At 35.6% G+C, this 14,535-nt stretch overlaps 1 protein-coding gene across 2 annotated transcripts in view; it reads left to right on the top strand.

Annotated features, from left to right (window-relative positions):
- Nucleotides 1-14,535, top strand: part of AHR (aryl hydrocarbon receptor) — a 98,340-nt gene that overhangs the window by 45,936 nt on the left and 37,869 nt on the right. For both annotated transcript variants that reach the window (XM_060782143.2, XM_060782142.2), the window contains exons 3-10: nt 820-935; nt 1,728-1,817; nt 3,340-3,463; nt 4,815-4,945; nt 6,901-7,103; nt 8,498-8,607; nt 10,040-10,181; nt 10,721-11,999. In XM_060782143.2, coding sequence (XP_060638126.2) covers nt 820-935; nt 1,728-1,817; nt 3,340-3,463; nt 4,815-4,945; nt 6,901-7,103; nt 8,498-8,607; nt 10,040-10,181; nt 10,721-11,999 — 2,195 coding nt within the window. The remainder of the gene's footprint in view (nt 1-819; nt 936-1,727; nt 1,818-3,339; nt 3,464-4,814; nt 4,946-6,900; nt 7,104-8,497; nt 8,608-10,039; nt 10,182-10,720; nt 12,000-14,535) is intronic.

The raw sequence follows: 14,535 nt of genomic DNA, 5'->3' as shown, positions 1-14,535 counted from the left end.
CCACGTGTCAGTGTTTTCTAGGATTCTGATCAGTGTGCTTAATCAGCATCTTAATTGTTTTCATTCATATTCATTGAGGGATTTATACAAGCAGAAATGAATTTAAATGTTTGTTATATGGAACTAGTTTTAATGTATCTTCAGCTTATGAGAGCTTAAAATGGATAATCTTCCACTTCATTTTCTTGTTCACTGTCAATATGCATTATGGATTGTATATACAATAGTAGAAACATAAGAGATACATAAGAAGTTTCAGCAATAAAAATAAAAACAGTAGCATAAATATATTTAGTGTGAAACAGTTTGGTCCTGGCATTATTATTGCTCTGGATTATGTCTCCCTGATACTTTTATTCAATTAATTTGGGAAAAACTGTTCTTCTCTAGGGAAGCGCTTCTAAATTACAGTAAGATCCCATATCTGTACTTTCCTGGCCTGACAGCAGTTACCTGAAATTACAGAAATGACCGAATACCATTACATTACCCAACTTTCAGTTCCAGCATACCATGGAGTTGCACTAGAAGACCTAGAGATTCCTAGCAAGGCATCTTCTCTGGGAACTTCCAGGGTAACTGTGTGTTAACTTCTGGGGAAAGGAGGTCATAGAATTACCCGGAAGACTTAACATATTCCTGGATAGAACATTTTTCTTAGGCATAAGTAAGGAGAACTGCAGATATGGTTTCTAATTTTACAGACTTTCTGTACATAGATTATTTTGTCCAGCCATCCATTAACATGAAATGTCTGTTTCAAACAAAGGTGAATTTGTTCATAGAAATACTGAAGCTTTATTTCATTTGTTTCTACAGTTGCACTAAAATCGTCCAGTTCTGCAAAGTCTGACAGAAATGGCATCCAGGACAATAGCAGGGTTACAAAACCCAAGGAAAATATGCATCTGCTGGAAGGAGAACTTTTACTACAGGTATGAGTCATAGTTACGATGAAAAACGTTATAGAATGGGAAGTACATAGCATAGCAGTGCAAGCATAAAATTTTCATCTAGTACTTAGAATCATAGAATATATCATATATTTTCAAAACTCTAAATATTAAGGCAGCCAAAACATGACAGATGGCCAGAATAGCTCCATTCCTTATGATTTTCAGCTAAAACTCTAGGCAGCTAAAACCCTATTGTTTCATAGGGTCAGTCCTTAAAATCAGGTTCAGTTGCTAACCTAGCTGTTGTGAATTTTTAAGAACTTTATGGAAGTTGTTGTATGTAATTTATTGTTTCTATTTATTTATGTGTTTATAAATATGTTCATTTTGCCTCAGTGGCACTGGTGAAATAAATGCCTTATATATATATATTTTAAAAAATAGTCAATGTAGCAGGTTTTCCTGAAAAATGTGATATGCACTATAATATCTATGTGAGATAGTTCTTGTTCATTTTGCCTTGGTAGTACTGGTGAAACATATGCCATATTTTTTTTAAAAAAAATAGTCACCGTAACAGGTTCTCCCAAAAAATGTGATAAACACTATAATATCTATGTGAGATGGTTCATGTGTAAGACTATTGTACAGATGTAGAGATAACCTTGGCAAAATAAATTGCGTCAGATAATATTTTAAGCATGTTTACGATACTCATTTTCCAGTATATTTTTGAGAGTGGATGGGTTAACTTTTCTCAGTGTTTATGTTACTTTAAAATCATTTCTGAAACATTAATTAGTGATGTTTTATTGCTGTTCCCCTCGCCAGGCATTGAATGGGTTTGTGTTGGTGGTCACATCCGATGCACTCATATTTTATGTGTCTTCTACAATCCAGGATTATTTGGGTTTTCAGCAGGTAAGAGAATGCCTTTCTTTTTTAAAACATACATTTTTCAAAAAATCATTAATTTTATTATTTTGATTAGGCTTTTAAGCAGAGGCTGGATGGCCATCTGTCAGGGGTGCTTTGAATGCAAATTTCCTGCTTCTTGGTAGGGGGTTGGATTAGATGGCTCACAAGATCTCTTCCAACTCTTTGATTCTATGACTCTGCTTCTGAAGAACAGCTTTTACTGATAAAGTACTAGAAAATGCAATTTCTCTGGACCATAGAAGTGGCAAATCGGTCCTGGAAAGAAAGAATGATGCAGATTTTTAAAGAAAAGCTGTGAGATCACTTATCAAGATGTTAATTTATTTTAATAATTCTTTTGCCCCATACTTTGTTCTTATCTTTTCTGTTATCTAATTTTACGTAGAATAAGTGGGACTATCTTTAAAATTGCCTCACCTGTCTGAATCGCCAAACTTCTGAGATCTTTGGCTGAGTTTCTGAGCAGTGTTATTTCATCACTTGAGGTTCAAGGAAGCATAGAAGTCAAATCCTCTTCCATAGTGGTTCCAAGAGTAATGCCTCATGGAAGGATAAAAATAAAACTAGTTTGACTATGCAGATTGCAAAACATCATCTGTATTGTTTAATGAATAAAAACTCTGACATTGGCTCAATGGATCATATTCTAACTTGACTGAAAGTATGCAAACCAGTTTCAGTTCTCTTCTGGGTCTAATATGTTTCACATCTTCTCAGGATAAAGGGGTATACTCCCATTGGAACCATAGTTTTAAGGAAAATCTACAAAGGGTTAACCTGCCATAAAATTGGCTGAGAACTTGCATCACCAGCTACAAGGTGTGATTTTATTATGATTGAGTTATGTAGTTGACTGGTATACCTTCATTTTAGAGAACTGTGACTGTGTGTAGCAAGAGATCACACAAGATGTCACATTGTGCAGTGGAGTCCCCCACCACATAATGTGGCATGATGCAAGGTCTTACATTGTGAAATACACCACAGTGCACCATAAAATATGGGGACTTTTTCCAGTTGGGTGCCCATGACTTTCCATTACCTTTCATTCTGGATCAGTCACCATGGTTCTGTAGAGGTTTGTTGCTTCTCTCCTTGCATTGTCATTGAAGAAAAGGCAGCCTGTCCGTCAAAGTATTGTACTGTTGTGCATTAAAGTTTAAGCTGCTTGCTCAATGTTTACAGTAATCCCCCAACTACAACAATACTCCTCTTCTAGGAACAACAACACTATTTTGTACAGCACATTTGTGAGTAGGTTTATTACCTAAATTCCCAGCAGGATTCCAGCCATGATATTTAAACAATGTTTTTCCTTATAGTCACATTATATCTCCCATATTACAAATCTGGCAATAAATTTTGTATTATAAATCTTAATCTTAAATATACCAGGATGAATGTTAATATGTATTTTTAAAATCAAGCTTAGAAATCAAGCTTAGAAAGCTTCCAAATAATAGTAGGCATTTTATTACTATTTTTCACTGTTTCTTGGATTTAGTCTGACATTATACACCAGAGTGTGTTTGAATTAATACACACAGAAGACAGACCAGAATTTCAGCGACAACTTCATTGGGCTCTAAATCCTGTACAGTCTTCAGATTCTGGACAAATAATGCCAGGTGAGAATTTGCTATCATCAAGTAGTGGCATATATGTCTTGATAAGCTCTATATTTAAGCACTTGATAAGTTTCAGGTATCCTGGAGAAAACTCACATTGGAGTTAAGTACTCATAGTCTTACTAATCTCTTTGTGCAAAGTAGCCATGACCTAGCAAGGGCTACTTTTCATGCAGCTGACATTCAGTGTGCAGTGTACATCATATGACTACATCTGTACTACAGAATCTAAGGAGATAAAGACTTATTGGGATGCATCTGCACTTTCGAGGTAATGCAGTTTGATACTAATATAACTGCCAAGGCTCAATGCTATGGAATCAAGGGAGTTGTACACAGTTAATTAGAGTTACTTGCTGTAGTTTTTATTGAGAATTTGGAAACTGTAGCCTCTTATAGAGTGCTGAGAAGGGAACATGATTTTTTTAAATAGTGTGTTTCCATGTTTCTTTTCCATAAGATCTTTCCAAAAGTATATGGGCAATCCATTGAGCAGGAAAGGTGAAGGGTGTTAAATCAATTCCAGAATATATTCACATTCTGGAGCTATATTAGCTAGGCAGATACAAACTTTTGTGGGTTTATTTTTCTACATTGTTGTGTTAAGAATTAAAATACTGTCTATGAAAGGGTAATAGTGACCCTGCTCCAAAGTTTATAGATTAACTGGGAATGCCCATGCTTTGCAGAATACATAAAATAGCATGGCACTTCAAATCACTTATGTAGAGCCATTAAATTAATTATGATAATATCACAGTAGACATAGAAAACAGGCATTTTGCTGCAGTTTAACCTCTCGAAAATAGCATGTTGAAGTGATAGTTGTACTCTTTCGAGCAGCAGATTATTTCATAAATGAACTCCAATTTTTACTTATCCCTCCTTTGGGAGAATGTATATGCCTATTACAAGATAATGACAATTTAGCTGCTATGTTTGGAAAACTTTAGGAAATACATTTTCACACAAAAACATAATACAACGGGCTCTCTGGATTTGTGGAGTTTTGGTTCTGAAATCTCCTACAGATGCCACCAAAAACAAATTGGTCACATCCCATATTAAATCTCAGGAACATGTGTGTAGATGCTTTGGCATATCTGCATTCATATTCCCAGCATTTTATGTATAGTATGTGATTTTCTGCAGTTGGTAGAAATCACAGAGTAAAAGAAAAATATTTCATATTAAAATCATTAAGGCTGTTGAATTTCTTTTACATATAAAAGTTTTTCATATAAACAGTATATATGTCTTGTTTAGGATTTGAAACCTTGTTTATGAAAGTAATTGCTGATGTAGTAATGGTAGATAGTCCTCTTAAAGGAGTTATTATATTTTATTGTAGGAGATAATGGCTTTTCACAGACCACAACGTACTATAATCCAGAACAGCTACCTCCGGAGAATTCTTCATTTATGGAACGAAACTTCATCTGTAGATTACGTTGTTTGCTGGATAATTCATCTGGGTTCTTAGTAAGTACACAATCACATAAGGATCAATTTCAGACTTATAGGAACGTCTTCATTCCCATAATAAATAATATTGTCTAAGATCTTGGGTTTGTATTGTTTTTCCCAGCTGCCTTACCTCTTTCTGCAGATTGAAGGGAAAATAATGTAAAGCATCCACGTGAAATTTGGATTAAACTGCCATGGCTGAACACAGAAAAATACAATTTGTTCAAATTGTGACTGATTTATAACAACAACAACAACAACAACATTTTTTATTGATTAGCCAGTTGGACTTATCAAAAACAAACAGTGCAAACACAACATACAACATACGTCTGGTCCTATTAAAATAGAATACAAATATATAGGAATTTATCAACTTAAAACCAATGTAGTTTAGCCGTAGATATATGCATCAACTATCCTCGTCTCCCCTGGATCTGGATTTTCAGATCCAGATATTTTCAGATCTGGATCTGAAAATATTAGTTCATCTTTATTTATTACAAATGATTGGACAAACAGAAAAGAAAAGTTTTTTTGCGGATTGCAAGCAGAAGTTTTAAACTTTATTCCCTGTAAAGGAATGATGGAAAAATGATGAAGTGCATATAAGTTGAAAGCTTTTTAATCCCATTATGGCAAATAATAGCTTGCTAATATATTTCTTTTCCTCTTGAGTTTGGGACTCTGTGTAATTATATATTATTACTCAATTTATGATGCTAAAATACCAAGAAACTTGCTGCATTTGACCAAATACCTTTCCAGATGGTGTTTAATTTTTAATACAGTAAGTGTGCTTGATGGTCTTAATTCCAAGTGTTTTTTTACATTACCAAGGAGGCACTAAAATTAAAAAGAGAGCAACATTAACTACTCTTGCCCATTTCAGCAGTGCTGTACATCAGGGCTTCTTAAACTTTTCCACTCACAATGTGTTTCAGGTCGAGAAATGTTTACATGACCCTGAATATATAGGTATATAAAACAAGTATAAAAATCAAACATCTACTGATAGCAAATCAGCATTTACAAGTCTTGCTAAACAGGTCAATTTACCTTTTTATGAAGTACAGCTGATGCATCTTCTGTATTGTCTACTGTAAAGACTGCACAACAGATTTGTGTAAATGTCTTTAAAAAAGGCACTAGGTGATGTTTAGGAAACATTTACTGTTAATAAATTTTGGGGACACCACATATTTGAATTTCTTGTTTTCTGGTTCTATTCCTCGTCTCCCTCAAAAAGCAACACACACAAAGTCTTCGGGAAAAAAGATGTATATACTATACCTATACAACTGGAATCAGAGATATACTAGACCTTTAAAAAATGAAACTAGCTGTTTCACTTTTGAATATGAATCGATTTCATTATATTGACTCCAGTTCAGGTCTGGCCAGTATATAATTCCACAAAAACATGGAAAAGTCATGGCAGTTTTTAGTGGATTGAATACTCAGGGTTTACACAAAACCACACTATCCAATTTTTATCAGTGTATTGTGCTCTTTGTAAAACAACGGATTGAGTATAGTCAGTTGTAAAATACTGCACATGTTGGCAGCAAAGAACACTGCTAGTAACGTCTCTTGTGTTAGTAGGGTAAGCAATTTGTTTCATGTGTTTTTATCTGTATTTAAGAAAATGCTGTGTAGCAAACAAAAATAGGAAAAGCTACCTCTTTCATCAGTTATATTTGAGGATATCATCTACATTTGTGGAGTGTTCATATAGCGCATAACAGTGTCTTTCCACCTCATTTTTTATGAATAAGAATCTAAAATTCAGTAGTCCTCAACATTTTTGATACTAACATCAGTAGCTGAAGAAATTAAAATTTATGAGTGAAATTAAAAATATATAGAGTTATCTCATGTTTATAGTTCTATTTAGGCAAAAATATAACAGTATGTACTGTATATTAAAAATACAGCATGTGGTTACATCTGTTTTTCTTCCTCAAAAGGCCATGAATTTCCAAGGGAGATTAAAGTTTCTCCATGGACAGAATAAAAAAGGGAAGGATGGAACTACTCTGTCTCCTCAGCTTGCATTGTTTGCTGTGGCTACTCCACTGCAGCCTCCTTCTATTCTTGAAATACGTACCAAAAACTTTATCTTCAGAACTAAACACAAGTTGGACTTCACACCTACAGGATGTGATGCAAAGTAAGTGCTGGATCCATGTATGATCATATTTTCTCTTCATGGTGTTATTTCTTGTTATCTGTTGGGGGTTTGGTTCCAGGACAACCCCCAACCTCACCCCCCCCCCCTCGGTACCAGCATCCATGGATGCTCAAGTCCCTTATACAAAAAGACAAAATCAAGATTTGCTTTTTTTTATTTCTGTTTGTTTTTAAGCCATGGATGGTCAAATTTGTAGATACAGAATCTCTGGATATGGAAAGCCAACTGTACACTTCAATCGAAATTGCATAGGGCAGCTTAAACATATTAAACAGGTTATGTGTAATACTGGTAGCAATTGCTTTAAAACATCAGTTCATCCTATATTATGCATTGAGGAAACTGAGGCCTATAATTAGTCTAGCCACATCTAACCTACTATGAGGGATCATGGGAATCATAGATCAGTAACTTCTAGATAACTGCATATCCCCCTATTCCTTATCCTATACACCAGGCATGGGCAAACTTTGGCCCTCCAGGTGTTTTGGACTTCAACTTCCACAATTCCTAACAGCCCCAGGACCTTTCCTTTTCCCCTTCAGCCACTTAAGGAAGGGGTATTAGGAGTTGTGGGAGTTGAAGTCCAAAACATGTGGAGGACCGAAGTTTGCCCATGCCTGCTGTACACTGTCCTCAGTTAATTATTCCTGAATTTAGTCATAGCTTCATTCATAATCTGTTCTTTTCTTTTCTAAAAATGATTTTGATTTTAGAGACCTATCAGCTGAGAAAGGATTTTAAGCTATTGTTGGAAGCCAGGTGGTTTTGGATAGGGAATATTTTTTTTTATTTTTCTGTCAATAGTATATTGTACCATATTCCTCCAATGCTTTTAAAGCAATAGTTATGGACTGGTGTCAGCTCACAGCTTCAGGTCCCATGAGAGTTCTTAGGAAAAAAAGAATTGTATCCAGTGGGCACAAATATGGTATCCTGTCACACTGGAAACAAAACGCCAGTCATCCATTTCAGATAGTTTCGGTCATGGGCAAACTTCAGCCCTCCAGGTGTTTTGGACTTCAACTCCCAGAAATCCCAGCAAGCTTACCAGCTCTTAGGAATTGTGGGAGTTGAAGTCTAAGAGACCCGGAGGACCAAAGTTTGCCCATGCCTGGCCTGTGTGCTAAATGTTATATTGTAATGTATCCGTTCGTTTTTTAAAATCTTTTTGGTGAGGATGCAAAGCATTTCATATGGAGGTGTATTGCATTTGTTATTGCTGTTAGTTGGCTAGTGTTATTTTTACTTGTCCAGTTTTTTAATGAATTCTGCTTTTGGAGGGAATGTGGTTAGAGTCGGTTTTTTTTTCTTTATGTGCTGATTTTAACTATGGAAATGTGCTATAAAAACATGTTAATATCTCTTTACAGAGGACGAATTGTGCTGGGTTACACAGAAGCAGAACTGTGCATGAGAGGAACTGGATATCAATTTATCCATGCAGCTGATATGCTCTATTGTGCGGAGAAACATGTCCGAAGTAAGAACCACCTTCTGTTCAGGCTGTTTCATAAAAATATGCACCAAAATAATTTCTGAAGTGTATCTTAAGCTCATCAACCCACTATCAAACAAGGCCTTTCCTCTGACATGTCCTTCTTCCATTATTTATTTATTTAGAGCTTTTATAACCCGGTCTCCTCGACCTCCGAAGAGGGATTCAGGCCGGTTCACAACAAAAGATTCATAAACATTAAACATGTGAAGTTATGTTGGCAGAAGGCGTATTTTAATATTCACACATTAATCGTTTAGATTGAGTCTCCATGTTGCTGTTACATCTTTCTCTTTGCACTTCCTTTTTTTAACCTCCCTTGCTGCTAATTCAGCAGTTTTCTCAGGCAGATTTGCTACTTTAAGAGAGGGGTTTTTTTTCAAAATCTAAATTTAGAATATGCTCTGACCTTGATCTACTTTATCTACTTTTTATCCAAACCCTGATGTCATCATTGGAAACAACTAACAATTTAGAGAAGAAAAATATTGACATAATATTTTTATCTTAAGTTGTATTATTGCAAATAACCTGGCCTTTTGCTATTATCCTTCCACAAGCTTGCTTTTTTTTTAGGCAGTAGACTGGTCACTGAGAAAAGAGCTTTAAATCATTGAGTGCTATATTTGTGTATTGGCATGCTCTTAATTTAAAAAAAAAATCAGTTGTATTCTAATATTGTAACTGGTTTAATTATATTTTATCATCATAACGTTTTGTGTTTTCACCCGTATCAGTTTTTTAAACTTGCAATTAACTTGAGTTTAACCTTTAGGAGAAAGCCAGTATCTAATTCACATAAATGTAAATAAAAAAATCAAACTACTTGAGAACCAACTATTGACTTTGTGAGATTCAAGGAATTGTATCTCAGTGCTTTAGCAATGGTACGCTTCTGTTAATATGATAACTAATTCCATCTGTTATTCTGAAATTTGTTTGACTTGCTTTTTTAGAGTTTTAGGAGGCACAATAATATTCGGTTTATTAGTTTGTGCATTTGTGTGTGTGTGTGTGTGTGTGTGTGTGTGTATCACATAAACCAGTTGCTGATACTGGTTGTTAACCGCTTCTGTTAATATGATAACTAATTCCATCTGTTATTCTGAAATTTGTTTGACTTGCTTTTTTAGAGTTTTAGGAGGCACAATAATATTCGCTTTATTAGTTTATTAGTTTGTGCATTTGTGTGTGTGTGTGTGTGTGTGTATATATATATATATATATATATATATATATATATCACATAAACCAGTTGCTGATACTGGTTGTTAACCGCTCTGAGTCGCCTGATTTACAAGTAAAGTAAAGTAAATAAATAAATAAATAAATTGTCAATCTTAGAATGAACCTAAATCTTAGAATGTCAAACTTACCTGCAAAAAATTAAGCATAGCTTTCTATTTAATTTTTCTAGTGATAAAGACTGGAGAGAGTGGTATGACTGTTTTTAGACTACTTACCAAGGAAAACCGCTGGGCCTGGGTTCAAGCTAATGCACGCCTGGTTTACAAAAATGGGAGACCAGATTACATCATTTCAACACAAAGACCTCTCACGTAAGTAGCCACCAAACAAGTTTTGCAGATTCCATATATGTAAATATTAGCTAGTATGATAAAGGTACAGCAAATTAATAGTTGTAATGGTTATAGTACTTTAATGGAGGAGAAGTAGTATATACAGCCAAAAAATGTGTTAAGCAAGTTTGTGTCTCTTCCCTTTTTCCATCCCCTCCAGAACACGACTTTTTGTCTTGATTATGGGTCCTGCATAATTTTTCACTTGTTCCATGTGTCTGTCTGTGGAAGAGGGACTTGATTTCTGATTGCCGCACTCTGATGTTTTAGTAATGTTTCCATTCTATAAATAATGTGTGCTTCAGAAGTTACACTGCAGGATTGTCCACCTTCCAACATAGCTTCATGACAACGAAATCTGTTACCTTGAAAGTCCTAACAATTTTTCCTCTCGATTCCTTGTCAGGTCTGTTCAGGTACTTGTCATAGTCTACAACAGCAGTGAAATAAAACCTGACTGTTTTTATGTAGTGCAATTATCACAGTTAACTGTTTGCTTTTGGTATTTTGAAATTCAGAGATGAAGAAGGCGCAGAGCACTTACGGAAGCGAAACATGGAGCTGCCCTTCATGTTCGCCACAGGTGAGGCTGTGTTATATGAAATGACGTTTCCCCAGCTCAGCTTAATGGATTCTTCTCAGGCAAAGGTTAAAAGTGGCATTGGAAAAGGAGCTGCTTCCAAGGCTGCACTGCGCAAAGACTCTGTTGATCCCAACTCACTTCTGGGTGCAATGTTGCAGCAGGATGAAACTGTGTATCTCTGTCCACCTGCTTCAAATAAAATCTCCTTTGAGAGGAACATTTTTCTGAACACCAGGAACGAATTGGGCAATGTAATGGCCAGTGATTGGCAGGAAAATATTTTGCCAATAAGGAATCACACCATCCTCAAACAAGAACAGACTGATTGCCCTCAGGAAAATAATTTAATGCTTCCTGAAGACGGTGTGGGCCTTTTTCAGGATAACAAAAATAATGAACTGTACAACATCATGAAAACGTTAGGTGTTGACTTTGACGATATAAAAAGTTTTCAGCAGGATGAAGACTTTTTCAAAAATGAACTCTTAAGTGTGGACGACATTAAAGACATTGACATAACTGATGAAATCTTGACCTATGTTCAGGAGTCCTTAAGTAAGCCTGACCTGTTGTACTCAGGTTGCCAGCAACAGCAGCCACAGACCATAGGTCAGAACTCCCCTTGTTTAATGCAGCAGCAGATAGAGCCTCAGCAACTGGACCGTCAGCAGAAACCATCTGTGGTGGAACAGCATCCGCATCACCAACAGCTGTGTCAGAAAATGAAGTACATGCAGGTCAATGGGATGTTCACAAACTGGAATACTATCAGCAGCATCCCCCATAATCCTTCACAGCAACAGACACAGCCATATGTCTTTTCCAGCATGCAAGAAATAACTCAGGACTTCCCTTACAAATCTGAAGTCAACACAGCAACCTACGCATGTAGGCAAGAGTTCATTCCCTACAAGGCACCCACCGGCGTGCTTTCACAGCTTCCGGATTTTACCCAGATAGACTTTCCAGTAGGAAGTTTTGATCGATCAACGTATTCCAATTCTTCTGGCTTAGAGGATTTTCTCAGTTGCTGGCAGCAAGTCCCTGAAAGTCAAACTTGTGGAATAAACTCTCAGCAAGTTATAGTAACACCTCAGACATGTTATGCTGGTGCTGTGTCAATGTACCAGTGTGTATCCGAAACACAACCAAACTGTACAGAACAAATACAGTGCAATCCAGTGGTCTCAGGACAACAAGCATTGCTAAACAAGGTATGGAACATACATTTCTAAAGTAATATTTGTGGGGGGATTCGCTAGCTGCTATTGCATGCCAAGAGAAACCTCATTTCTAGAAGATTTGGGCTTTGATTTACAAGTTGTATGGTGGGGCATCCTCCCTAATAATTCAAGTTGGTTTCTCCTACCATCCAGAACAGTGAAATGTATCCAAAGTTAATTACAAAGTAAAAAAAAAAAACAAGAACTAGAAAGTTAAAAAAATAGTCTTGAATCAAAACTGAGAGTTTTACAGCATCAAACCCGGGTTTCTGATAATGGTATTTCAAGAGAGAGACAGATTAGATTAGCATCCCCCACAGATGGTCAGAGCCCAGTGGGAACAGTGTGGCAGTATGCACCAGCACATTTTTCATAATGAGAAAGTTATGACATTGCAGTCACGGCCAGCGGGGTCAGGGGCCCAGGCATGAGTCCGGCATTGGTCATAACTTCGCTGAAGTTCTGGCTTTTTGTTACTTGCAGAAGGTGATTTTATCAGTGCTCTATAATTAACTGCTTTTAATTTTAACTTGTTTTGTGCTGATGTAATTGGTTTATATGGTAATCTATCAATTGAGATTTTAATGTTCACATACAGTTGTTAAATTCCATATTTTAAGGGTCATTCTTGGGTTATACAGAGAAGTACTTAAAATCTTGTCCACCCTATTGGACAGGATTTTAATGGTTTTTAATCTGAACACTGTAATCATAGGAATGGGTAGTTAAACAGCATTATATATTGTTTTATAGGGCTTCTGTGTCTTTTAAAATTGTTTGTTTATTTGTATATAGTTTATTGTATTCATTTGTTGAGTTGTAAGCCACCCTGAGTCGCTCCGGGCAGAGGAGGCAGGTTATAAATAAAGCTTACTGTTATTGCTATTACTATTATTATTATCATTATTATTATAGGAGCCCCCGGTGGCGCAGTGGGTTAAACCCCTGTGCCGGCAGGACTGTAGACCGACAGGTCGCAGGTTCAATATTATTATTGCTACTTACTAGGGCAACTGCAATTTTAATTTTGCTAGTTTTTGCTCTGCTCCAGTGTTTATTTTCTTTAATTGTGTATTAATTCTTACTGGTATAGAATATAAATATAAGGTCTCTATACCTTACAATTTAGCTCATGGTCCTGGTGGGAAAAAGTGCTACACTATTTAAGTGTTCTATTTTGTCTCTAGTTTGCTTGGTACCCTGAGCTGATAAAAGTATTCAGTTACCATTTCTTAAGGAGAAAGCTAATTTGAATCAGTTGGTTTACATGACTTAATATTAATTTAGTACAATTTGACCCTTTTATCTGTGGGGAATCTGTTCCCTGTGAATACTTAAAGCTGTGGATAATAACAAAGCCCATATTTGACTATACTTGGGACAGAAGCATACCTTAATTTCATACTGGAATACCTGTGAATCCCACAAATACTTACAGTGGAAAGCAGGAAATATATTTTGGAAACATGAATAAGTCAAACCATAATGTATACTGTCAACCAATAATTGGAAAGGTCATGGAAAACCCATTTTGAGGAGAAAATTGTCCATTTGGATGGTTGTCTATGTGAATTGATGGCTGACAATAGTAATTTGACATTGGCTATGTTTAGTGACCTGACCGGCCTGGCAATGGCTCTCCATTTATCATACACTGTCATATGGATTTATCTGAAAGAGCCAGTGTATTGAGAATCTTGCCTTAAGACTAGGCTTGGATGTTATGACCTTTAGATCATATTAGCTTCCATAATTCTAATAACATTACTATACGGCTTGCAAAAAAAGTGGAATTTATTTGATGGACCTTTTGGTAATGTTTATTCAATGTTAGAAAAAAAAATACCTGTGGATCAACTAGTAGGTTATATGATTTACAATAGAATCTCTGGTTCCCAGTTGTGTGACTATGCCTGCAGCATAATGACTTCACAACTCCAAACTTTTATTATGCACATTCACTTTTAAGATTTTAACATAATTTTACATGGCTGGAATTTATCATCACTTATCATCATAACCACTTAGTTTTCAGTTAGACATAAAAACAAACTATAAAGTATAATATATAATTTTTTAAAAGGTAAATATAATAAATCTTGTACCTCCGTATTTAAATTTTACACAATTAAATATCAATACAATGTCAGTTTTCAAAGAATTGAATCTGACCACTCCATACATAAAAAAATTATAGCAAAATGCAAAGATATCACTATGGTTATATCTTTACTAGGTCAACCAAAAGGCATAAAATACATTACAGGATTTCTCCAAGATTGTGGGCTTCTTCATCAAACATGGATGTTAAAAATAATTCTATGGGAAGAAATGTGACAATGAAGGATTACAAGCCTACATCTTTCTTCAAATGCGACTTCTATCATTTCATTCCTTCCCTTAAAATGACTTTTAACAACAACAGCTGTCTTCAAACATTTATTTTTCTTTAATCCAATGGCTATGTGACTGTGCTAGCTTGGAATACTACCCTTACTGTGCATTGATGTGTTAACACACATATACA

This window comes from Anolis sagrei, chromosome 6 (genome assembly GCF_037176765.1).
Source record: "Anolis sagrei isolate rAnoSag1 chromosome 6, rAnoSag1.mat, whole genome shotgun sequence".
Classification (NCBI taxonomy): Eukaryota; Metazoa; Chordata; class Lepidosauria; order Squamata; family Dactyloidae; genus Anolis; species Anolis sagrei.
The sequence above is the reverse complement of the archived record's forward strand: the minus strand, read 5'-3'. Positions and strand labels throughout refer to the sequence as shown.